Source organism: Moschus berezovskii, chromosome 19 (assembly GCF_049115385.1).
Source record: "Moschus berezovskii isolate FMDL1 chromosome 19, NW_MosBer_1.0, whole genome shotgun sequence".
NCBI lineage: Eukaryota > Metazoa > Chordata > Mammalia > Artiodactyla > Moschidae > Moschus > Moschus berezovskii.
Window position 1 is genome coordinate 43041810 of NC_142478.1, and position 27673 is coordinate 43069482.

Consider the following 27673-nt stretch of genomic DNA (forward strand, 5'->3'; position numbering starts at 1 on the left):
TGGACATGTACACACTGCTGTATTTAAAACGGATAACCAACAAGGATTTACGGTAGAGCGCAGAGAACTCTGCTTAATGTTATGTGGCAGCCTGGATGGGAGGGGAGTTTGGGAGAGAACGGACACATGTATACATATGGCTGAGTCCCTTCAATGTTTACCTCAAACTGCCACAACATGGTTAATCAGTTAAAGCCCAACACAAAATAAAAAGTTAAAAAAAAAAAAAAAAGTCTGCCTTCCAATGCAGGGGACATGGGTTTGATCCCTGGGCAGGGAACTAAGACCCCCACATGCCACAACTAGAAAGAGGACTGCGCACAGCAATGAAAACCCAATGCAGCCAAAAGTAAATAAAGATTTTTTTAAAAAGACCCATTCCAGAGGTTCGGTCAACAAGCAGAAATGGCAGAGGCTGATGACTGGCCCGTTCTATGTGGCCAGGGTGTTTCCAGACCAGCAGGAAACGGAGAACCACGGGTCTGAGAGGCCAGTGTGTGCTATGGTCTGCAGAAGGACAGGATACTTTATGGGGGGAGTGCTCTTACATCACTTCTCTACGTGCTCTAGTGTGTAAATGTGCATTTATGGTCTCTTGTGTGTTTCTGAACAAGCTTCCTATCTATGTTCCCCAAACTAGACAGTTTTATTTAACTCATTCTGTGTAACACCTAAGGTAGTACTAATAATCCTGGCATTTTAATACTGAACATGGAAACAATCATAAGCATCTGTCAGGTCTCCAAAAATAAAGACCATTTCTTAATGGTGAAGAAAAATAAGGAGGTCACAGAAAGCAAAGATCTTAGAACAAAGAAATTACCAGCGACCTGGAGGACACTGACTAATTTTAATTTAAATCTCACACACACATACACACACACACACACACACACACGCTTGCACCCCACTTTCTCTCACAGATATTTCTCTCATCCAGACACTCATTTTCCTTTGTTTTAAAAATTTTATTTTTTTGAAGTTGATAACTAAATCATAATCCAAATAAAATACATGGATAATGATAAAGTGGTCATTTGCTTTTAGTAGGAAAAGTTTTGAAAAGACTGCTACATACGTAAGTTACTTTTTTCACTAGGTACATAAAGTAAGGGCTTCCCTGGTGGCTCAGAGGTAAAGAACCCACCTGCAGGGGATGCGGGTTCAATCCTTGGGTTGGGAAGATCCCCTGGAGAAGGAAATGATAACCCACTCCAGCATTCTTGCCAGGGAAAATCCCATGGACAGAGAAGCCTGGTGGGCTACAGTCTGTGAGGTCACAAGAGTCGGAAACGACTTAGTGACTAAACAACAACATAAAGTAAGCACTAAAATGTACTGCATCAAGGATTTAAACTAAATAAAAATAATTTTTAAATGATTATTAAGCACAGGCGGAGAAGGCAATGGCAAGCCACTCCAGTACTCTTGCCTGGAAAATCCCATGGATGGAGGAGCCTGGTAGGCTGCAGTCCATGGGGTCGCTACGAGTCAGACATGACTGAGCAACTTCACTCTCACTTTTCACTTTCACACATTGGAGAAGGAAATGGCAACCCACTCCAGTGTTCTTGCCTGGAGAATCCCAGGGACGGGGGAGCCTGGTGGGCTGCCGTCTATGGGGTCACACAGAGTTGGACACGACTGAAGTGACTTAGCAGCAGTAGCAGCATTAAGCACAGGAAAAAGAAAACTTGAGTCATCACTCTTAGAAGGATTCTTAAACAGATTACCTGAATAAAATATTTAAGAGTATGGTCAGGCCTAAAATCAAGAACTAAAGAAATTTCAGGTCATAGTTCAGGGATAATTATATCTGCTGCTGCTGCTGCTAAGTCGCTTCAGTCGTATCCAACTCTGTGCGAGCCCATAGACAGAAGCCCACCAGGCTCTGCTGTCCCTGGGATTCTCCAGGCAAGAGCACTGGAATGGGTGGCCATTTCCTTCTCCACTGCATGCATGCATGCTAAGTTGCTTCAGTCGTGCCCGACTCTGTGCGACCTTATGGACAGCAGCCCACTAGGCTCCTCTGTCCACAGGATTCTGTAGCCAAGAATACTGGAGTGGGTTGCCATTTCCTTCTCCAATTATATGACCAAATTTACAGAGTATATACTTTGGCTTAAATACCAATATTTCAAACATATAAAATATGATATTTTAAATGAGAAATTAAAACTATAGTTTTATTTCACCATGATTAAAGAAGTAATTGATATTCTAAAAAACGCATTCTGAGATTTCTCTTTTCTACTAATCTTAATTGGTTTTATTTTTATGTAGTCTGTATTTAAATGGGTCATTACTAAACAATATTTAAAAGCAAAGGTGGAAAGTATGCTTCTTCTTTTGACCAAAAGTAAGGATTTTTCTTTAATATGTCCTACAATGGGACAGAGCTTTCTTCAATCTTACACATATAAGCAGTGTATACAATGCACTGGCAAGTCCCTACAATATATTTCTTTACTTCTAACAGGGTAAAAAGATCTATTATTTGTTGCCAGGGTTTCTTGGCCCAAATCCAAGACAAGATGACCTTGTCCTTGAATAAAACAATAGGATATTGCTTTCTCTCAGGCCTCTGTGAGCTAGCACAGTGGAAAACCTCCCCCAAGAGATAAGTGTATTTCATCTCAGGAAATATATCTGTCATAATAGACAAAATGAAGATCAGATAAAGAAGAGGTGGAATCTTAACCCAAAAGAGGCATAGTCTAACAGCTATGATTAATCTCAGTGCTATCTTCCACACTGCTAAGGAAAATACATCAGTATAATTATATTAAGAAGACAGTCTACCCAGTGTTTATAGACAAGGTCAGACTGTCACGGTAGGATAAAAGCAATTTTTTAAAAAATTAAGTTTTCTTAGATCTTTTCTAGTTAAAGACAGAGAGTTGGGAGTTGGAGAAGAGGTGGTTGGTTAACTCCTCTGCTGGACCTTCATATTACGGCCATTAACTTGTCAGGTTAACACCTTCCTCTGCCACCTGTATTGCCCTATTCTCCCTGACGTAATCCATTCCAACAGTGATGATCTCATTGTTTTTCTCATAACCTCCTAAGTCCTCACATCCTTGGAAGCCTCACTTGTGATTCTTCCATCCTAGAAAAGCCTCTCTATTCTATACTCTCAACAGGTGATAAACTGTTTTTCATTCCAACTGTATCCTTCACACCTGGTACCAGGAAGGTGGATAATTCACTCGAGATACAACGTCTCATCCAACTGTAAAGACCAAACCAATTACAAAAACTAATAAAATTAAGAATTACATATTAAGTGCCACTAAATTATTATTCCGGGGAAGCAGAGATGAATAGAAGCAAGGAGCAAATGAAAGTCAAGCACAGAGCACTGCGGGCTAAGTAGCAAGAAAAGAAAATGAACCCTTAGTGTCTGTCATCAGAGCATCTTGTCCTAAATGAAAAAAGCACAGGTGGGGGAAAAAATGTGCTCCTTAGTTAGAGAAGGTAGATTACAGACAGCCTTGGTGACCATTAGGAACTTAGGCTCATAAAATGATGACTTGTGGCTACAGACGAGTCATGGCCAGTGTGGACTTCAGAGAGGTGGTCGTGAGCGGAAAAGGGGCTGTGGAACAGCCAGGTCAGGGCTGCCCGTGGAGCACAGGTAGCCAGGGCCAGGCCATCAGAAGTTACAAAGGAAGCGGAAGTTGAGGCATCAAGTTTATGCTGAAAGAGTTAAACAGCAATTAAAACTGTTTGGTCCTAAACAGGATCAAACACAGAAGAGCAAGAGGAAAAGGAATCGGGCCAAATGATACCCGTCCTGATCATCCCAACTCCAGCCTCAAGACAACATCGAAAGACACCAAAGACTATTTTCTTTAACATTTTAATTTTCTTTTATTATGGTGAAATATAGAAAGCATAAAATTAACCATTTTAACCACCTGTAAGTGTACAGTTCTGAGGCATTAAGGACACTCACAATGCTGGGCAACTGTCACCACCATCCACCTCTAGAGCTCTCTCATTTTCCCAAAGTGAAATTCCATCCCCACAAGAAATAGTCTCCACTTCCCCCTTCTCCAACCTGTAAAATCACCATTCTACTTTCTGTCTCTATGAATCTGACTGGTCTAGAGACGTCTTATAAGTGGAATCATACAGTATTTGTCCTTCTATGATGGGTTGACAGAAGTATTATTATCTATCAAATAGTTTTACAAAACTGTTTTTAAAAGTTTGTAAGATAATTTTGATCATGATATATGAACCTGGAATGTCACACATACCAGGAGAAACAAGAGTAACAGGAGAAAAGCAAGCCTTTTTTTCAAGTTGTGTATTCCAACAGTTCACATCAGCTCTGATAACTACACAATTCACACAACTGATCTAGATTAAACTTGGCCATAGACAGAGAAGCAAGACAGAATGGTGGGTAAAGCAGGGCTATGAAATCAGAGACACCTGGCCTCCAATGATGCTCCACCACTTACTAGTCCTGAGGAAAAGTATTTTTTTAATCTTTCTAATGCTCATTTGCAGCATATCTAAAAAGGTGATAATAAATCTTTCTTTAGAGGTTTGTTATAAAAATAAAGTCAAGGCATGCGGTATTGTGCCTGTCATATAAGTGCTCAATAAATGATAGCTATCACTGTTTATTCCCTGCATTTAAGTAGGCAGTTTCTTATATCAGCCACTTTTTTAAAAGTATCATTTAATTACAACCGAAGTCTCACTTATTTTAAGTACAGAGCACTACACATATCAATAATTCTACAAAAAAGTGCAACTGGAAAACATGATCAGTTCAATAGCATCAAGTTGACTTATTTTAACTGATTCATTGAAAAATGTAGAAAGTTTCTAAGTGACTCTACAGTGCACAACTTTCAAAAGCGCATTTAAGGAACCCTCCTCCTGCTAGTCTATTCAAAGTGGGTGAAAAGGAGGGTGGAGGGCAGAACAGCTCATAAACACAGTGACAACCCCTCACATGTCATCCCTAGGTCTCCCCCAACCTACTAAGCCTGTGCAGTTTTTCTCATATAACACCTACTGACAGTCTGTACCCCTAGTGTCCCATAGCAGTCTATTGGAAATGCAGTTCTGTCATACATTTCAAAATGCTAATAATCTCTTATTGTCAAAACTCCCCAGATCGCAAGGCTCCCCTGGAGACTGAGCACGAGGCAGTGAGCAGAGAGCCCAGGACTCGGCGGGGTCTCGGTGATGCCCAGGTGTTCACCTTGGTATTCACGCCCGGCCAGGTGGACAGGACCAGTGAGGAGAGGTGGCAACATGTATAAAATACACTAGTATAAAGGGTTAAATGAGGCCCCCACATGCATTTACATGAGAAATTTGACAATGTTTACTGTGCGCCTGTTAAGTGCCAGCAGCTGAGATGACATACAGAGCAGGCAGGACAAGGCAAGAACAAAAAGCCCCTAAGATCCTAAAGATTCTTACAAGGTAGAAGACCTGAGTTTACTCCTTGGGCTCAGCCACAGCTGCAGCAAAAAGTCCCCAGTTTAATGGTGTTGCCTTTCAGCATCTCACTCCCTTCTGAAGTCAAAGAAGCAAAGCCACTTAAAAGCCACAAACTTTTTGAAGAGGCAAAAAAATGGAAGTTACTTTTGACATTACTAAGTTTTACTCATTTAAAATTAGCTCTGACATTATCCTTGTGAAACCTCATAAAACCTCACAGGGCAAAGAGGGGTGTCCCACTCACGTTTGCTCAACAGCTACTTACTGAGTCACCTACCATGTGAGAGCCGGAAAGTTATTCCCGTGTTCAACTCCTGCACAAAATTAAAATCTTAAAAGATTTTCCTGTTTCAACTCCTGCAAACATTCAAATCTTAAAAGTCTGCTCATTAACCAGCAGAGCGTAGATAACCAAAAGCCTCATCAACGAGGACCAGGTAGCAAGACACTGACAACCCTACCCCAGAGGCTGCTCTGGATGGAGAACTCCAGGACTTCAATCTGCCACAAAAGTGTCATGGGAGACACCCCTAACATGTTTTCTGGACAGCACTTGACTCACAGAAATCTTAGGCTAGGGCTACTTTTATCAAAGCATTACACTGGAATTTAGTAAAACATAAAGCACTTGTTAGGAAATAAATATGCTTTTGGGAACAGGCCTCTATGCAGTGTTTGAGTGGTTGAACAGGTAATATACCATGTTCACAAATGTAGTCATAACTTTTTCCTTCCCCACCAGTAAACAAGTTTAACAATTTTCTCTGCTCATTAAAATCATATTATTATTGGGACTTCCCTGATAGCTCAGTGGTAAGGAATCTGCCTTCCATTGCAGGGAAGGTGGGTTCGATCCCTGGTCAGGGAACTAAGATGCCATATGCTGCAGAACAACTAAGCCCACGCGCCAACTAGAGAGCCCGAGCGCCTCCACTACAGAGGACTGCGCACCTCAGTGACGACCCAGCACAGACAAAATAAGATTAAAAATAATTATATTATTATTAATTTCAGTAACCCTGTCTCTCCATTCTGAGAAAGAGCCAATGAAAAAGGTAAACAAGGAGCCTGTGATTTGAACTTTGCTTCTAAGGTTCCTCAAGTGCTGTTTAAGGAACGTGCTTACTGGTCCCTGGAAAACTCCCGAGTGCAGAGGTGCTTCACGTCAGAGGCCCTGTTAATAAAATCTAACCAGAGTAGAACTTCTCTGTAACAACATTTCTTATTAGTGAAATTAAGTATAAGACTGGTCTTTTTTTGGATCTGATCCGAAGAGATTTAATTAGCGAGGTACCACAAGGATCTCATTACGAACGGGCTGGGCTCCGAGCCCTGCATCATAACACGCCTCCAACACGGCCGCAGCCCAGGAACATCCGTGGCTCCCACCCTGGGACTGCACCCGCAGCTTTCCAGAAAGCCTCTCAGATTTAGTTAATAATGTTGTTCATGATGGTGAACAAAACCAAATTAGACCCATAAATCCAGGCATCTAAATATTCTAATTCATGGCCCTCTGTCTATACATTTTCAAAGCCTCAGTGATTTAGCTCCATTTTCGAAGTTTAACATCTCAACCATTTTAGTATACATAAAAGATAATTCCTATACCCTAGTAGAATACTCACCAGATGCCAGGGTATAAGAATAGATGTTTTAAAAATACTTAGACTAATGACTATATAAGCTGCCTAAATATATACATTTTCATTCAGGACAGTTAAATATACATATATTTACACATATATGAATCAGTGTGATGGCAGCAAACTTCCAACATGGTGATATGAAGGCAGCAAAGTGAGAGCTTGCATTCCTGAAGCAGGAGGCTGGGACTTGGGATTAACCAGAGAAAAGTGTTTCTCACAAACAGCAGTAGCTGCCTGTGGGATTTCAGCATGACAAATGCAGGGCTGACTCATGGGATCAATTATAAAGAAGCAACACTCATGGCATTAAAAAAAGCCCTGTGTTCCCATCACCTGTTAATACACATTAAGAAGTCAGATGAGTCTCACTGATCGTTTTATTAACAAATCAATAGCCAAAGCTCTCCTCCCTCCCCCAAGCCTACATGTGAATTCCGTACTACAGACGCCTGTTCCCAATAACCTTTTTGTGATCTCTCATGAAATTCAACTATACAAATATTTTAAAGAAACTATTCAAGTATAAGTTAAAGCTGAATTATCAAGCTTTAATTTCTGATTATAAAAAGCAGCCGTCCAATACCTACCAATGTTCATGATCTTTGCTTTAAGTGGACTACTGGTCTTGAGTTTAAAAAAAATTTTTTTAATCACAATAAAACTGGAAGAACAAGCCAGCTGTAACTTACCCTCCCTCCTCCAAGCAGAATGTCATACCCTCTAAAAACCCTGCCCCCCCCGAAGAGAAGCAGTGATCATCCCCATTTTAAAGCCGTTCTCTATGACGTGCAATGGAAGCACAAGCAGCATTTGAGGTACTTACTGAATGTTTCTCCTGCTGGCCCATAACTCCATGGTTAGCTGGGATTGCTAGTGGTTTCATAATGAAGAAACATATGCTGGGCTGAATTTACACATCATGTAACAGTCTCTCATGGACGGCAAGTCACCCTTGACAGCAATGAATTAAAAGAAAAAAGAAACAGAAAGCAAGAAGAAAAAAAAAAAAAAGGAGGAGGAGGAGAGTCAGCTGCAGCCTCAAGTCTCACTACCGGTGAGCTGAAAACCCTCACATTTGCGGACCAGAAAAGGGATCTGCCCGACCCTGCTAGTCTCCATTTTTATAACACAGAAACTCTAACCATCTCAAGCTATGGCGAGACCCAGGAAACCTTATCCAGCTTTCAGTCTTCCCCGAGAGCAAGATCATTTCTGAGACTGAAGAACAAGAGGCAAAAGAAAAGGAGGAAAGAAAAAAAAAAAAAAAAAAGCTAAAATGGCTGACTGCACACAGACTCTCCTCCAAAAGGCTTCCTACAGAATGATATTAGGGTGGTGGAGGAACCAGTCTCCAGCATTCAGCCAAGCATTGTTAATACTCTTGTCTCATTTGCAATCACACGTACGGACCCCTCCGACCATGGAAAAAAGAAGAAAGAGGAAGAAAGAAAAGAACCAGGGCAGAGCGTGTGAATCGGGACCTCCTCCCTGGCTGCCAGTGATGCTGACGGAGCAGTGACCAGTGATCTCTGTCCCACTCCACTAACCAAGTTTGCACAATTAATCTCAGCGGCATGACACTGATGGACATTTGATCTAATGATGTCTGTCCCTCACACTCAACAGAACCATGACTGCCAGCAAGAGAGTCAGTAACAGAAACACGGCACATGCACACACACATACACAGTCTCGAGAAGGAGTCTGAATGCAATACACCAATATAATTACATTATTGTGCTTACTTTGGAGGACCATGGCTGCAGGCAGTTGGCATAGCAACGCACAAGGAAAGCCATTTCCTGGGTAGAGAGAAAGCTTCCTTTTCTAAATAAAAAATTCCTCTTAGGAAACAGGCGGCATTGCTGCTTCCTGCAGAAAGCAAGACACTGGAGTCTGTCTCTTAACCTGCAAGGCTCACAGTGAATGCAGTTCTAGTGATGTAAGTGGATTTCTCTCTCACCCTCCCTCCCCTATATACACTGAAATATTCAGCTCAAACGGTACACACGTTCCTTAAGGCTCGCCCCCTCCACTCCTTAACCATTTCACTCATTAAGGTAGCGATGGACAATTCAGATAAAGTAACGTGCTCTTGCCTGTGTTGGATCAGCAGCTGTAGGTTAAGCAAGTCTCAGAGGGGTGGAATCCATTGATTGCTGACTCCAAATAATATCACTGAAGACGGGGTGGAAAGGCAGAGCAAGGACTTACTTGAACAGCTTTGAACTAAATATGATTTTTTTCACCAAGGTGAAGAAACAAGAATGGATGTGACCACTTTCCCCACCCTCAAATATCGCTGTGCTATAGGAAACCACCAAAAATTCACAAAACGCAAGCTCTGTATAAATTTAGAAGATGTGATTTTTCACAAACACCCATACATATGCAGGCGTGCACACACACATATAGCACCTTGCAAATAATATCAAAATAAACCTGCTCAGGATTAAAAAAAAAAAAACTGAGAGGCAGAAGGTTGAAATTTAATAAGGTTGTATTATTCTGCCACAGACTCTAAACTCCACGCAGGTAAGTAGGTTATGTGAAAAGACAGCATCATAGTGGACATTTTAATCTGGAAGCCATGGTCCGTTTCTCACAGTCATCTCTACCCATAAATGGAGTACATAACAGAAAATAAATACGGAACATCTAGCCACTGGAACAGTTGACTTTGGAGCTGCTCACACCTGCTGACTCCTGTTTCCCTCTCTCCCTACCTAAGCCACACCCACAGCGCTTATCTTCTTTCCTCCCATCACACGTGAAGGCAGCCAGGGCCCCCCACATCTCTATCTTGGATCCTTCTCCCCCAGACACGCCCCATTCACAGACTTCTTATATTACCCATTACCCCTTCTCTCCCACATATACTCAACCTCTCTCTTACCACTAGAGTTCTCCACACTGACTTTGGAACCAGTCAGGTCTCTCCCATCTCAAAAGCAAAACCAAACCTAGAAACCCTGCCGAGATCCTGCATTCTCCTGAGGCTACCAGGCTACTACTGTCTGATGGCTTCCCCACTTCACAACCTGACCTCTTGAGGAATCACCTGCTTTGGTTCCATCATCCCTCATCCCACTGCCCTCTTGCCGGAGGACTGCTACGGTCCTGAGACATAACTGAGACATCGGTAAGTCACCCTTAACACCCTCTCCACATCCAATCCATCACGATATCCCAGTAATGATGTTCTCTCTAAAGCTCAGATTTCTCTTCCTCTCCGTCACCATCATCGCACTCCAGTCATGTTTTGTTTTGTTTTTTTTTTTTTGCCTGGAAAACTGCAGAAGTCTCCTTAGTAAACTCTCTGGGTTCAGTTCTAACTTCATCCACTCCACCCGTTTAACAAATGACATCTGAGATTTTAAAAACTAAAATCTGGTCATTTCACCCAAATCCACTGAGCCCCCTTTTCCACATCAAGAAAACCCACGGCTTCCCACTGCTTCCTTGAAGAGGAAGAGGACCTTTTTGCACGCTATTTCCTCTGCTTTCAACTCACCTTAACCCTCTCTCTCTGGACTGACTCCTACTGTACCCCTCACAACACCCTGGTGAAATGCCCTCAAGTTTATCATCATATTGCGGGTCACTTCCCTGCCATACTGTGACTTTACACTTAATTATCTGAGCAGTTAGTATGTGCTTACCCTGCTACACGCCCCTGTCTATGAGAACTGGCATCATGGTTGCCTGTGTGCCCCTGGTATTGCAGTGCACAGCATGCTACATGGTTTTTGAATGAATGAAATCCTCAGTGACCAGGAATGGAAACTGACAAGATCATATTTGATCCTGTACACCAGTCTCTAGCAAAATACCAAATATCTTTCTATAACAGACAAACTACTTAAAAGTCGTCAGTGCTGATATCTGACAAAGGAGAAAAGGCAATGCAATAGACCAAAGACAGTCTCTTCAACAAATGGTGCTGGAACAAATGGACATCCACACACAAAATAATAATAATCATCTAGAAACAGGCCTTACACTATCTACAAAAATTAACTCAAAATGGAACACAGACCTAAATGTAAAACGCAAAACTATAAAACTCCTACAAGACAGGAAGAAATGACCCTGAGTACACTACTGCCTTTTTAGCCACAACACCAAAGGCATGATCCATGAAAGAAATAATAGACCAGCTGGACTTCACTAAAATTAAAAACTTTGGCTCTTTAAAAGACAATATTAAGAGAACTAGAAGATAAGCCACAGACTGGGAAAAAATATTTGCAAAAGACATCTGATAAAGGACTTGTCCAAAATGTACAAAGGACTCTTAAAACTCAACAATAACATAAAACTTGATTTAAAAATGGGCCAAAGGCCTTAATAGAAACCTCATCAAGAAGATGTACACATGGCAATAAGGACATGACCAGATGATCCACATCTTAAATCATCGGGGAAATGCAAATCAAAACAACCACAAGATACTACGACACACCTATTCCATTCTGTTCCGTTCTGTCGCTCAGTCGTGTCCGACTCTATGCGACCCCGTGGACTGTAGCCTACCAGGCTTCTCCATCCATGGGATTCTCCAGGCAAGAATACTGGAGTGGGTTACCGTTTCCTTCTCCAGGGGATCTTCCCGACCCAGGGATCAAACCTGGGTCTCCCGCACTGGAGGCAGAAGCTTTAACCTCTGAGCCACCAGGGAAGCCCACGACACACCTATTAGGATGGGCAAAATCCAGAACACTGATACCAGCACCTCAGCTGGTGAGGTCATGGAGCAGCAGGAACTCTCAATCACTGTCGACCGGAAGGCAAAATGGTACGCCACTTTGGAAGGCAGTGTGGTTTCTAACAAAACTAAACGGGCTTCTATCTGATGATCCAGCAACCCACTCCTTGATATATACCCAAAGCAGTGGAAAACATACATCCACATGGAAACCTGCACACAGATATTTAAGCTATTTTATTCCTAAGTGCCAAAACTTGGAAACCACACCAAGATGTCCTTTAGTAGATGAACGTATAAATAAACCATAGTATGTCAAGATAATGAAATATTATCCAACACGAAAAAGCAACCAGCTATGAAGCCATGAAATGACAGAGAGAAACACTAAGTGCATATTACTAAGTGAAAGCAGCCAATATCAAGAATACGTACTGTATGATTCCAACTATATGACTTTCTGGAAAAGGCAAAACTACAGAGACAGTAAAAGATCAGGGCTTGCAGGTGGAAGTGACAGGGTGCAGCGAGAATGAAGAGGTGGTGCACAGGAGACTTTTAGGATAGAGAGGAGACTTTTAGGACAGGGAAAATACTCTGTATGATATTAAAGTGATGGATACATGTCTCATTATACATTTGTCCTAACCCATCGGCACAACATCAAGATTGAACCCTAAGATAAGCTAAGGACTTTGCATGAATACGGTAGGCTCATCCTTGGTTTTAAAAAAGGATGTACCATTCTGGTGAGTAAGACTGTGATCCATGGGGGCAGAGATATCTGTGAAATCTCTGTACCTTTTTCTCAATTTTTCTGTAAACCTAAAACTGTTCTAAAAAAATAAAACCTTGAAAGAAAAAAAGTAAAAGCTAGAAGCAAACCAAGTGTCCACCTATGAAGGAATGTATATATAAAGTATGGCATAATTTATACATATGATGGGATATTCAGTCTTAAAAAGACCAAGATTCTTCACAAGCTACAGAAAGGATAAACCTTGAAGATACTATGGTAAGCAAATAATTTAGTCACATAAAGACAAACACTGTATGATTCCACTTACATGAAGTACCCAGAATAATCAACTTCATAGACAGAAAGGAGAATGGTTGTTGTGAGGGGCTGGGAGAAGGGAGAAATGAGGAGTTATATTTAGTGGGTACAGAGTTTCCGTTTGGAAAGAGGAAAACATTCTAGAAATGGATGATTATGGTTGCATAACAAGGTGAATGCACTTAATACTACTGAACTGTACACTTAAAAACAGTTAAAATGATCAATTTAAACGTTATGTGTATTTTACTACTACTATTACTACCACTACTACACGCACACACACACACAGACACACACACACACACAGAAAGTCAATGGCAACTGAAGAACTAAATGATCAAGTCACACGACGGTCACCATCTAGCCCATGTCCCACGGGTCCAGATGACAGAAGTCCCTCTCCAAGATTAAGTCAAATAACTGCCATCCTGATGGCAGCTGCCCTTAGGGAGAAAGTTTCACATTGCTCGTCTTGGCGGAAAAACCTGTCACTTCTCTTAAGGAGGAAACTAAGCTCATCGGGGACCCTGGTGGATAAAGTCAGGATCACACATCCTCAGGCACTGGATGCTTTTTTGTGCTAAGACTGCTGTGATTTCTCTCCCAAGCTGGCTCCACGCCTACAACCTCCACATTTTAAAAATCACATGATGGCAGTACTGAAATTCTACTATCCATACTACCTTGTACACAGAAATTTAATTACACCAGGTTATGATACGCCAAACATAAAATATGAAGATTTAAGAGAACCCAGTATTACAGATTTTACACAAATAAGAAAAAAATCACAGTTAGGCTGAATTTAGTTATACTTACCCTATTTCTTAACCATCAGGGTTGAGCAAATAGCACTCAATAGATTCAGCTACTGAAAAAGGACCACGTAACAACTTTCTGCCTGTGTTGAGAACGTCTGTGTGCGTGCATGCTTAGCCATGTCCAACTCTTTGTGACTCCATGAACTGTAGCCTGCCAAGTTCCTCTGTCCATAGAATTTTCCAGGCAAGAGTACTGGAGTGGGTTGCCATTTCCTTCTCCAGGGGCTCTTCCTGACCCAGGATTGAACCCATGAACACATGTCTCCAGTGTCGCTTGTGCTGGCAGGAGGATTCTTTACCACTGAGCCACATCAGTAACAATGACCCGAAAGAGATTACATACACATCAAGAAATCACTTAGTGTTAATCTCCATGCTAAATTTAAAACCATCATATTCACTTATACTTTTATCTACCTAAAGTATTCCCTTTTAATTACTATGAAGTTGAGAAAAATGGTCTGCTCTTCTCAGTAATTATTAACCACATTTAGGATTAATATGCATTTATTTATTTATAATATCTACAGTGCTTATCCATAGATCTCCACGTGCTTTACAAACATTTAATTAAGCTTGGTCAAAACCCAAGGGAAGCAATAAAATAATGTATTCATAGCGTATAAGATTACACAGTTAGTAGTTTGGAAGAAGATAAAATAGAAACTACATTTCTAATATCATTTATTTTACTTATCTACTATCCTATGGTCATTTTTTTTCTCTCTTCTCCCTTCCTCACAGGAAAAACTACAAAGGTTGGAGCAAATCTGTTGGAAAGGAAGGAAGAATTTATTCTTCGCTATTGGAAACATAAAATTTTATAAACATAAATCCTAATGGTTTATTGTTCATCAAAGAAATGACATTTTAAAATGTTATTTTCTATACAACCACACCAAATCCATAAGCACCAAGCCAATGCAAAACTGTGCTAGGTATGGTCAAAGTTTCACTTCTCTTTTCCTAAACCCAATGTATCCCATTAGTATTATGATTTCTTTCTTGAAAAAAAATAAAGAAATGTTGATAATCTGACAAATTCTTCACATCATTAACTCAATTCTACATTTCACATAATCTAGTCCACCTTTGGGTAAACTTCAGATAGGTCCTACGACTGAGCGACTGAACTGAACTGAACTGAAGCTACTATGGTTTTTCCCGTGGTCATGTATGGATGTGAGAGTTGGACTGTGAAGAAAGCTGATCACCGAAGAATTGATGCTTTTGAACTGTGGTGCTGGAGAAGACTCTTGAGAGTCCCTTGGACTGCAAGGAGATCCAACCAGTCCATTCTAAAGGAGATCAGTCCTGGGTGTTCATTGGAAGGACTGATGCTAAAGCTGAAACTCCAATACTTTGGCCACCTCATGCAACGAGTTGACTCACTGGAAAAGACTCTGATGCTGGGAAGGATTGGGGGCAGGAGGAGAAGGGGACGACAGAGAATGAGATGGCTGGATGGCATCACCGACTCTGTGGACATGAGTTTGAGTGAACTCAGGGAGTTGGTGATGGACAGGGAGGCCTGGTGTGCTGTGATTCACGGGGTCGCAAAGAGTCGGACACGACTGAGCAACTGAACTGAACTGAACACACACATCCTCCTCACAGAGGAAATCTGGGCTACAATTTTTTATTTTTTCTACTTTGACCAATAAAAAGGAACTTCAGGTTCTTTGTTTAAAATAATTTATGATATAAAATGAGAGATATCGACACTATGCCTGACGTAATAACTGCTGAGTAAATATCTGAGTTTACTTTAATGCAGGCTTTAGAAATACTTGGAACCATTACTTGACTCAGCACTTATTATCAGAAAGAGTCTAATTATGAGTCCAAAAAAGATATACGCTCAAGCCAGATATACTTTCAAGATATATTTAAAGAAATCTTTAGGCAATGTCTTTCTTTCACAAAAAGGTATCAGACAACAAACTACATATGCTGAATATGACTCATAATTGAAAAACTAATTAACCGATCTGTAATAAATATACTATTTACATGGATCATGATAGAAGAGAAAGATTAAAAGATGGCATGAAATGGAGAGTTCCCTGGCAGTCAAATGTTTAGGACTCAGCACTTTCACTGCCACGGCAGGGGTTCAATCCCTGGTCAGGGAACCAAGATGCTGCAAGCTGCACAGCACAGCCTAAAAAAAATGGCATGAAATGGAGACGTGCAGAAAAATGAAAAATATAAAGAAGTCTGTAAGCAAGTAAGAAATTCCAACACACAGAATGGGGCTTTTCAAAATGCACTTATTTGAAAAATGAACAGATTTCAACATCTGATTTCATAAAGCTTACCTCATTCTCTAGAACCTGTTTTAAGAAAAGACCAGACTTCATCTCAAACTGCTCAAGTTCAAAGGCAAAACCTTTGTAACTGTAATCATTTCACTACTTTTTCTAAGGACAAGTCCTCAAAGTGGGCTTCTGACTGCAGTATTTCACAGAGTAACACTATTCCAAATATAAAAGGCAATTATTATCTTTATCAGTAATTTGGCATGTAACCAATTCCATTATGATTAGTATGCTGCATGAGTAGAATACATTGCTAATTATCTATTTTTATTCAACAAAAGGAGAAATATTGACCACAAAATGGAATGTAAATTAGTTGAAGGCAGGGAACATACAGCATTTTATTTGCCTGATATGTTAATGATAAATTATGTTTTATCTCTACTACTTAACACAAAGTAATTGTTTAAATGAAGAATGAATGCGTGATTCCACTTAAACTTTTTCAAAAGTAACCTGTGAAATGTTATTGGATTGACCGAGAAGTTCATTCACGCTGTTCGTGGGGTCGCAAAGAATTGGACATGACTTAGTGACTGAAAAACAACAAAAAGTGTGTTCAGTTTTAAGTAAAAAATAAAAGACACGTTTTCCATTTTCACCAAGAACTGTACTGAACAATGGATTCCTCGAATGAATGAACTTTAGGGCCAGTATTACACCAGCTGTAAAATGAGGAAATAGACAGGATAGTTGTGCAACCAAAAAATATGTCCAACTTGCTAAATGACAAAATTAGGTGTTTTAATCAACTTGACAGGTGAAAAGAGTAAATGAAAACCAACAAGTCTAAATTCAACAGCTTAAAATGTATACCATCCAAATGTCATTCATACAAGTATTAACATAAAATAGGGAAGATCAGGCTAGAGGAAATTCATGACAGGGTAGGAGGTGGTAAGGATTATCTGCAAAAGTGAGCTCCACAATGTCTGGAAACCCTAATATAATATCAAGTTACATTATCAGACATATAAAGCATAGGAAGGTCTGCTGTAGCTAGCATAGGAGAAGATGAAGTTGCACAACTTTATGTAACTGACAGCAACCCATTCTAGACATCAGGACTTAGGAGAGATAATGAGTAACTTGTTATCACATTCGAACAGCAGAAAATCCAGATGCTAAGGTGTTGGAGAAGTTACAAGAAGTTAGGAATGTTTAACCTAGACGAGAGGCTGAACAAAGCAGGGGGGTCCTTAAATATATGAAGCACCATTACAAGAAAATGGAATATGAATATTTATTTGTGCTGCTTTAAGAGATATCTAGAACCTTCAAGAAGCCTAAACTAAGATTGTAGAGAGGCAGATTTCAGCTAAGCATGAGGAAAATTTCTGAATAATAAGGCTTTTCCTACAATAAACAATAACTGGTATGATTTACAAAACTCTTTCTTTGTACCAAGCAGTAGTGTGCAATTTTGACACGTTATGTATGGAATCTCACAAATATCAGTGCTAAGTAGAATTATTAATAAAAATATAATAAAAGCAAAGGATGAATGTCAGTGATTACATAGGAAAAAAATAAATTGTAGTAAGTGGTTTGCTGGCCGATTCCTAAAATCCTTTTAAGTTCTTAAAGTTATCCTACCTAACATGGCTGTTCCCAAACATTAGCTAGGAGCAAGATTCGGGTGATAAGACAGACAGGTAATAAGACAGAGAAGACCATCTGAAGGAAATGGATCTATCATGGGATAAGATTTCCTCGTGGCAACTTTCCTTTATTCTGACATCTTTGTCCTCCTACTTTGGCAGCTGTGAAGGAAATATTAAAATGTCCTTACTTTAAAAAAAAAAATTATAGTGATAATTGGACAATAGTTTAAAGGTTTTCTTGTTAACATCCCTTAATTTGCAAATTAAATGCTGTCAAACCTAGAAAAATGTAAGTAAAAGGTGTTTCTCTTAACGGTAGCAATAATTTGAATTATTAAAAGCTGTATATAACTAGACAATCAGTTTTATAGAAGGCACGATATTCTTAAATACTACCAAAACACTACCAATATTTTCTCATATACAAGTAATTTTGTCGCAGTGTTTTTATCTCTAAAAGAATGATTATTTTTAGACAGTTGTAAACTGTTTTGGTTCATTATAAGTCATACTTTTTACAAAAGATCTTTAGGAAAGATTTGGCTTAAGTGGATCTAACTTTTAAAACACACTAATTAATCACACAGTCATCCTTTATTATGAAATGGTACTAGTTGCCAGTGAAAACCCATTTCTGTATTAGAATGATGCTAGAAAGGCTAAATAGCAGGGGTCGGGGTCGGGGGGGGGTGGGGGGGGTTGAGGACAGCAAACCAGGAATGTTGTGCTTTACTAATGAGATGCATGGTTCAAAAAGGGAAAACACTTAATTGCAACAACAACAAAAAACTGATGAATCAGCCAGCACCTATAACAGTGGATATTCTTGCTGCTGCTGTTCAATCATGTCCAACTCTTTGCGACCCCATGGACTGCAGCACACCAAGGTCCTCTGTCCTTCACTATCTCCCTGAGTTTGCTCAAAGTCATGACCATTGAGTGGCTGACCCTATCTAACTATCTCATCCTCCACCTCTCCCTTCTCCTTTTGCATTCCATCTTTCCCAGCATCAAGGTCTTTTCCAATGAGTCGGCTCTTTGCATCAGGTGGCCAAAGTATTGGAGCTTCAGCCTCAGCTACAGTGGACGTTCTATGCTCCAGTCTATTTCTTTTAAAGGTACTTAAACCGTAGGCATCTAAGGAGGTTGAATTATTTGAGATATATTTCTTTTAGATCAAATTTAAAATTTAAGTAACATAAAAGGAATATATGTTAAATTCATTTTAAAAAATAAGGAATTTCATGTACCAGGGACAGAAAAGACCTATGTCTTTGTTCGACTCTATCTGTGTGACCATGAACACTGAACACATTACCTGACACCTCTGGCCTTAGGATGGTTACCTCCTAACGGTGGAGACACCATCAGCAAGCTTTCAAAACTGCAGACAGATTGAGAAAACATGTGAAAAAACACCCAGTCGATGGACTGCCCTGGTGGTAGAGATGATAGATTCTTTTCATTGGCAGGCAGTGCAGGGGGCATGGGTTCAATTCCTGGTCCGGGAAGAGCCCACATGCCTTGGAGCAACTAAGCCTGTGCACCAGGACTACTGAGCCTGTGTTGTGCATTCCAGTCACAACTACTGAAGCCCTCACGCCCCAGAGCTGCTCACCACAGCAACTGAGCCTCCGTGCTGCAGCTAAGAAAGCCCGTGTACCTAGAGCCTGTGCTGCACAACAGGAGAAGCCACGGCAGCGAGAAGCCCCCTCACTGCAACTCGAAAGTAGCTCCACTCTACACAACTAGAGAAAGCCTGCACACAGCAACGAAGACCCAGTGCAACCGAAAACTAAATAAGCAATCAGGAAAAAACACCCCGCTGACTGGTGTATGTCATAAGTATTCAATAAGGGTCAACTTTATTCCTTTCAAGAAATTTGAAAAATTCATGGGCACGCAAGGTCTGGGCAACCCATTAATTAATGTTATACAGATGGCATATATCCTTGTATAGAATTGTCAAGGCAGGTGGACCTATGATGTCTCTAATAGTAACTCATGCTAATTCTGGGAATTTGACCCAAAGACCTCAGGACAGAACCACAACACGGCTGAGGACCTACTAAACAGCATATATGTGGTGCAAAAGGTATACAATAGCATACAAGATACTATCTGCTTCTGAAGCCTCTGCTGACTCTTTAGGAAATTTAATTTTTAACAAACATATTTTTATTTTTAAAAATCTGTTTTCAAATAAATATCAATATGTATAAGTTCTCATAATGGTTCAATAATCTTCACTCTACAAGAAAATAACAGTATTTCTAGAAGGCAGAATTCATCAATGGACTTCATGACCAGGAATAGAACTGTGACTGCCTATCTGATGTAATTAAATATATTCCAGACAGGAAATGCTTCCAAGTTAATTTGCCTGGAAAATAATTAAATATAGAAGAGATGGTCTCAATAAAGAAAATATTTTAGGTGCCACAGAAATTCTTTAAATGTCCCCTTGAAAAAGAAGCCAGCCTCCCAATATGACCAGGGGAGCTTAAGATGACAATATTCAATTTTCCTTTCCATAAATAAATGAACAAACAAACAAAGCCCAAACCACACATCTACTTTCTTCCTCTCCTTAAAAACTAAAAACACAGAGTACTTTACCTATTCATATTTCAGTTGTACTTTGAAATTTTCAATTACTACCATGCAGATATTTTTAAAGAAAAATATTATAATATTTAATTGTACATATCAGGTAACTACAATTGTTAGAACTACTCACAACTGGCCAGATGAATCACATTCATGGATAATTATATCTCCTGATCGTACCATATAGTAGCAGTTCATGGTATTAACACATAAACATAAATATTATCATGAAACACTAAACAGAATAAGTAGTATTCACTCATTCATTCTACACTTGACCCCCAAGACAAACTGGGTTAGGACAGGAAAAAAGAAATCAGAAAGAAGAAATGACCCTCAGAAATCATCCTGATTAGTAAACAGTGTGGTGGACATAAGCAAAATGTACAGTGTGTCATATGAAATGCTTACTAAAAGACTGCCTTGGAGCAAATGTATAAGAAAACCTATTTTTCTTGATGGCAAGTTATTTTATAGGCAATGTTTTTTCAAGGAGGTGAAGCAAAAAACAAACAAAAAATCTGTTGGGCCAAAATTCTAAAACACACGATTCAACACAGTGGATTTTTTAAAGCTAAAACCCAAAACTAATAAAAGATTAATGTTATACATTCAGCTATTAAAAAAAAGAATGAAATAATGCCATTTGCAGCAGCATGGATGCAACTAGAGTTTACCATACTAAGTGAAGTGAGTCAGACAGAGAAAGACAGTTACCATATGGTATCACTTTTATGTGGAATCTAAAATATGACACCAATGAATCTATCTATGAAACAGAAACAGAATCAAAACATAGAGAATAGACTTGTGGTTGCCAAGGGGGAGGAGGGAAGGATTGGGAGTTCAAGATTAGCAGCTGCAAACTAGTGTATACAGTGGTAGTCCTCAATCTTTTTGGCAGCAGAGAGTGGTTTTATGGAAGGCAATTTTTCCATGGACTGATGGGGATGGGATGGTAGCAGGGGGATGATATCAAGGGGTGCTGAGTGGTGGAGTGGTTTTGGAATGATTCAAGCGCATTACATTTCTTATGCACTTTATTTCTACTATTATTAGATTGTAATATATAATGGAATAATTATACAGTTGTCACTTGCCACTCACTGATAGGGTTTTGATGTGAGTCTGCAAGCAACTGATTTATAACTGTCTCTATGTAGTCAAATCTCTCTGCTAATGATCATCTGTATTTGCAGCCACTCCCCAGCACTAGCATCACCACCTCAGCTCCACCTCAGGTCCTCAGACATTAGATTTTCTCAAGGAGCTCACAACCTAGATCCCTCGCAAGCACAGTTCACGTTAGGGTTCATAATCCTATGAGAATCAAATGTTGCCGCTGATCTGACAGAAGGCGGAGCTCAGATGGTAATGTGAGCAACGGGGAGCAGCTGTAAACACAGGTGAAGCGTCACTGGCTCAACTGCTGCTCACCTCCTGCTGTGCAGCTGGGTTCCTAACAGGCTACCGGCAGCGATCTATGGCCTGGGGGGTTGGGGACCCCCAATACACACAATGGATAAACAAAAAGATCTTACTGTGTAACACAGGGAACAATATTCAATATCCTGTGATAAGCCATAATGGAAAAGAATATGAAAAAGAATGTATATATATATATATATATATGTATAACTGAGTCACTTTGCTGTACAACACTGTAAATTCAACCATACTTAAATAAAAATAAACTTAAAAAATATTATACAAACTACTAGAAAGCATGGTATTTACAATAAAGGAAAAAATGCAATAAGAAAGAAAGTGGGACAGTCAGCTAAAGGGGAAATTTCTCTAAGACAGAAGCGATGCAGGAATCTACAGTGACCAATGACCCTATAGGGAATGCACATGTAGACAGACACTCCAGCTCTTACCAGGGCAAACCCACCATCTCAAAGTCAGGAGCAGGGAAAACTTCCAACCCCTTCCCAAAGACAGTGCTACCCTTTCAGACATCTTGCTGGAGCAGAGGATTACTGAATTGCCTTGAATTAGAACACAATCCTAAGAAAGACAAAGGAAACTAGCCGCAGGTGTCTTAACAGAAGCAGGACAAGTAGAAAAGAGTGAAGATGGCACACTGATGTAGACCAAAAAAGAAAAAGGAAGCCAGTAAGAGAAGAAAAAAAGAAGAAACACTCAAACTAGACGATAAAAACAGATTTCTAGAAAACTAGCAAAAATTTTGAGAAGTTTTAAATACACTGCTAGGTATTGTTTATTTATTTTGCACTATCAAACTGAAACAGTCTGTAATAGATCATCCTAAACATTAAGTATTAATCACCCAAAGGAGGGTGCTGAAACTACTGGTTTTTTTCTGAGGGTATGGGGGTGGTTAGGGACACCAAACACTAGTTTTATTGACATTATCATAAGACCAAAAATTCAAGTTTTAAAGGTGATCTAATGACACTACCGTTACAATATCATACTTTCATACCACACAAATGTTTGCATTAAAATTTTAAATATTTTATAATTCCACATAATGGCTCATAATTATCTTAATAGGGAAGAAGAGTCACAGAACTTTCTGGGGAGACCCCAAAATAAAATTCCTAAGGAGAAAATGCTCTAAATGAGAAATGCTAAATAAATAAAGTAAAAAATATCTACCTTTAAAGATTACTTTTGGGTTTCCCTGGTGGCTCAGTTGGTAAAGAATCTGCCTGCAATGAAGGAGACCCCGGTTCGATCCCTGGGTCGGGAAGATCTCCTGGAGGAGGGCATCACAACCCATGCCAATATTCTTGCCTGGAAAATCCAGGAAAGACAGAGAAGCCTGGCGGGCTACAGTCCATAGGGTCGCAAGAGTCCGACGTGATTGACTGATTAACACTTTCGCTTTCACACAGTAACTACAAAATGGATTGTTGGCAACTATCCACTACAATTAACATATTTAAAACAATTATTTAATGTGAAACATTTTAAAATTCTTCTGATTCCACCCCAAGTTAGCTTGGGACCTTTCCATTTTCTCCTGGAATCTATAAGGGGATTAAGGAAGAAGGAAAAAGAGGTAAGGGGAAGGATTTCACAGGAAATGAGGACAGGCAGCCTCGTAGGTGTACAGTCTAAGGGCACTGCTCTCAGAAGGGCCTTGCATTTGGTTTTTCATGAAAACTAATTTTATTTGAAAGAAGACAATATAGACAAGCTGGGGTTTCTCAAAATTGGGTACTTTGCCCATATTTCTTGTAAGTGAACAAACCGAGCTTCTTACCTTGAGAAAAACGGCTTATAGCACTTGGCCAAGGATAAAATTTTAGCTTTCAAGTAAAAATTAGATGTGGGAAAACATTTCCAATACCATAAGCTTTACAGCTTCCCAATAATTAAGGCCTTTTAAAATGAGACTGGTAATGATATTAACAAACATGATTTTTTTAAAAATATTGTGTAACATGCCAAAATTCAGAAGACCTAAATTTAAATGACCAATGTGTGATATTATAAAATCACACATGAGTAGAAAGACCTATTCCATGTGTCAGTAAGGACGAGTTTTAAAAGTTTATTGACAGGGTGTTATATTCCTCATGGCAATGGAACCTTTGAGGAACTACCACTTGTCAAATTTTGATGGAGTTTAACAGTAAAATTATTTGAAGACGCCTTCCTCCCTTTCCATACTTTATACATTTTAACCCAAAGAACACATCACAGCAGACTGAAAATAGAAGCAGAAATGAGAATCTGGATGTCTTCCATTAGGCCAGACATTAAACAGACTCACAGAACCATAAAACACCACCACTCTTCTTACGTGTTTTTCTGTTTTGTAAAATACAATCATCTTTCACTTAAAAAAAAAAAAACCTTAAAATGGGCTTATTACGTTTAATTAGCCAACAAATACATATTTTTAAGTTTCTCAGTTTCAATTTCTAACATGCCAAGAAATGATATAGATAATTCATATAAACAAAAGCTGATGGAGCCCTCAGAAAGTTTTAAGAGTGTAAAGGAGTCCTCAGATGGAGAAGTTTGACAACTGCTGCTCCGAGAGATGAACCAGAAAATAATCAGCCTCTTAGTTCTTTTTTTTTTTTAATCCAGTTGTCAGCTGTCCTTACATTCCTTGAAGACAAAACCCAGTAAGATCCTACCTCAGCTGAACTTTCTAAACACTCAACCCACTTGCAAGAACACTAACTGCCCATACTCTCCCCATGGAACTAAAGTCAGTCCCAAAAGTTAGGCAAACTTTTGCACCAAGGAGCAATATAAAGACTGAAGAACTTGTTAAGAATGTCCATTATTCAGCCTGGATAGGAGAGGAGATTGGGGAAGAATAGAGACATATATTTTTGGCTGAGCTGTTCACCTGAAACTATCACAACAATGCTAATTAGCTATACTCCAACACAAAATGTTTAATTAAAAAAAAAAAACTGTGAACATAGATGCAAAGAATTTAAACAAAATTTGAGAAAGTTAAACTCACGCCGAAAGGATAATGTGTCATAATCAAGTGGCTTTTACCCTAGGAACTCAGGGATGGGTTAACATTTGAAAAACAATATTTTATAGTAAGTATAAATGGAGTATAACTTTTAAAATCTGTGAATCACTACATTGTATCCTGTAATATGTAATATGTACATCAACTATAAATCAATAAAGAAAAAATTCATCCTTGAAAAAAAAAAGAATGCCCATTATTGTCAAAAGCATCAGTATCACCAAGAACATCACTGAGGCCCAAGCATTCTCTGCATTAGAGAACTGGGATGTGCTTATTTCAGAATTAACAAATGGCAACATGATCTTTTTCCTAATAACACTTCTGAGTATTCTGAAATTCCTGATAATTCAAACAGGTCTTTGAAGATTCAGTTTAAAATTTTGTATAAAGAAATGGATAGAAAGTAGAAGTACACAAATCAACTTATTTTAAGATTTTAACCTATCTTCTGACACTCCTAAATGCCTTCGAGACTGTATCAAAACCACAGGTGACCAATTAACACTACGATCTTCACAGATATCTGAGTAAGAGTCAAGACAGCCCAAATACTTTCTTTCTCATCTTCAAATTTTTCCCTTCGGAATTACCCCATCGTTTACTGCACTTAGCAATTCATTTTGCAGATCCAGCCCACTCTGAGGTCACGTGATTTCTCCTCTAGGCGAGCAGTTCTAAATCCCTTCTCACATCCAACCACCATCAACATTACACTTGAGAGAGAGAGGAAGACATAGGAAAAATAAAGACTACTGACTCCATACTAAGTCCACAAGAAACTGCTCTAATACAAGCAATTGTTCAGTATGGCTTTTTTCCCCAATAGATTCTGTAATTATTTTTTTTCCAAAATATCTTAAAGTTGTTTTTCAGTCTACATGTAATTTAAACAATCACCAAGGCTGAAAGGTACATCTGTTAACTGGGTATGCTCAAGTCAGTCGTTACTACTGATACTCTTAACACCACTGAATTGTACACTTAAAAATGGTTAAGATGGTACATTTAGTGTTACATATTTTTTATAAAACAAGAAAAAAAAGTTAAATAGGTGAACTGTGTGGCATGTGAATTCTAACTCAATAAAGCTGTTTTTTTTTTTAATCAGTAAGTTTGTTCCTAGTTTTTGTAAAAGAAAGGGAAAAAAGTTTCCTACTGAGATATAAATAATGACAAATTTTTTGAGAGGATAAGGAGGAAAATTTATGTACATAAAAATGTACAAAATCTAGTAGGTGTTTAAAAAGTATTTTAATATGAATCATTAATATTTTCATTTCACAAGTAATATCAACCTAACACCCATACATTGAATCACATGCTAGAGTTTCTCCCAGAGGTCAGTCAACAATACCTTCTAACTAACAGAAAGGTATTTCAAGTCAATGATGTTTTAACACAGGATTCAAAATCAAAAGAGAACATTTCTAGTACCCCGATATTGCAAATAGTGAAAACAGACAACTTGGATAACTTAATCCACTCAATACTGGTAGGAAAGGTTAATTCAGCACTGGGAGGAAATAGGTCTGAATATCACAGTAGATTTTTCCAAAGAAAAAAGACATTTTTCAAATCAGCATGTAACACTGCAAAATCTCATGACAAAAAATTAAATAAATAAATAAATAAAGGAAGGAAGAAAAAAATCACATAAGAGATGAAATGGCTGAAGATGAAAGGACCTTTGCTGTTGAAACTAAAAGTTAAATTTTAGCCAAGTATATTTAAAACATGAACAGGCACAGAGAGCCATCAATGTTCACAATTTGAGGCAAGACAAAGTGGCAGTGATCTTTCTGACAAATAAATTGCTTGAAATATTGCATGACTTGCTACACAACATCCTTATTACTTTCAATTTCCAAGTGCAACCAAAAGATGGGTCCAATTATGACATCAATACAAGCTTTCTTTCAGAATGGAATGAAAGAACAGTAAATCCCAGTGGCCACGGGAGTTCTGCAGCAGCGATGATGTCATATATAAAAATAGACATCCTCTAACAGAAGCTGAAACTTGTGTAAACAGCATGCTGCACACTACAACCACCTTGCATGAATTTGCAATGCCTGCTGTTAATAGCGCGAGATAAATCATTTCATGTTTTACACCATTTCCTGATTTACATTTCGATTTCTAAACAGACTCGATAGGGTAATTTCTCAATCTGTATAAATTAAATCAACATAAATACCTGATTATAACTGCAAGAAAGAGAAACGGTCCCCCCAAAGCAAGGAGACTGAGACCACCGCAGCAGCTTTCAGAGGCTGCATTTTGCCAGGAATGCAGTGCATACAGCACAGTGCTGTTATGTCCACTATTGTTCAGAGACCTTTCCACAGGGAGCTTTCTGCAGGGTTTTAAAATGCAACATGATCCAGGTGAGGAGGGGTGAGTAAACCGGCTGAAAATAAGCATGAAAAAAAAAGGGTACTCTGGACACTTCTCTTTAAAAGAGTCTTAGAAGTAAATGTAAAATATAAGGCATGCACACAGCAAATAGCATCTACCAGAATGTATGGGGTGTTTTTTCTTGGTGGCAGTGTAGCTACCACTCCTCTCTAACAGTCTGTGCACATCCCCTCTTTTCATTCTTCACTCCCCAATTCTGTTTCCACATTTACTTTTACTGGGCTTTTTCCTTTGAGCCAAGATAGTAAGGCCATTCAAGAAGCCATACCTGATTGCTCAAGAAGCCTGGTTTTTGAGTCTGCACAGTATCTGAATTCCCTTCACTTTTAGCTGCCCATTGATTTATCTGTATTCTGTGTGAGACTGTAAAGTCAAGGAGGGCAGACTCTGTCTGTCATGTACACCTTTATGGCCATGGAGTCTGGCACAACCTTGAAGTAAGGTGAATACTCATTAAATATTCATTAAATGAATAAAAATACATAAATGAAAATATTGAGCTTTCCTCTGTATGATACAAGAAAGAGAAC

General features: G+C 39.1%; 1 protein-coding gene across 13 annotated transcripts in view; it reads right to left on the reverse strand.

The window, feature by feature from the left end:
* Positions 1-27673, reverse strand: part of RAPGEF2 (Rap guanine nucleotide exchange factor 2) — a 265728-nt gene that overhangs the window by 82921 nt on the left and 155134 nt on the right. For 2 of the 13 annotated variants that reach the window (XM_055405070.2, XM_055405071.2), the window contains exon 1: positions 7945-9057. The exons of 10 other annotated variants lie outside the window; for them this stretch is intronic. In XM_055405070.2, coding sequence (XP_055261045.2) covers positions 7945-8004 — 60 coding nt within the window. In that variant the 5' untranslated portion in view covers positions 8005-9057. Of the gene's footprint in view, positions 1-7944; positions 9058-27673 lie in introns of those variants that run through there. One more of the 13 variants, XM_055405069.2, reaches the window with a different exon arrangement.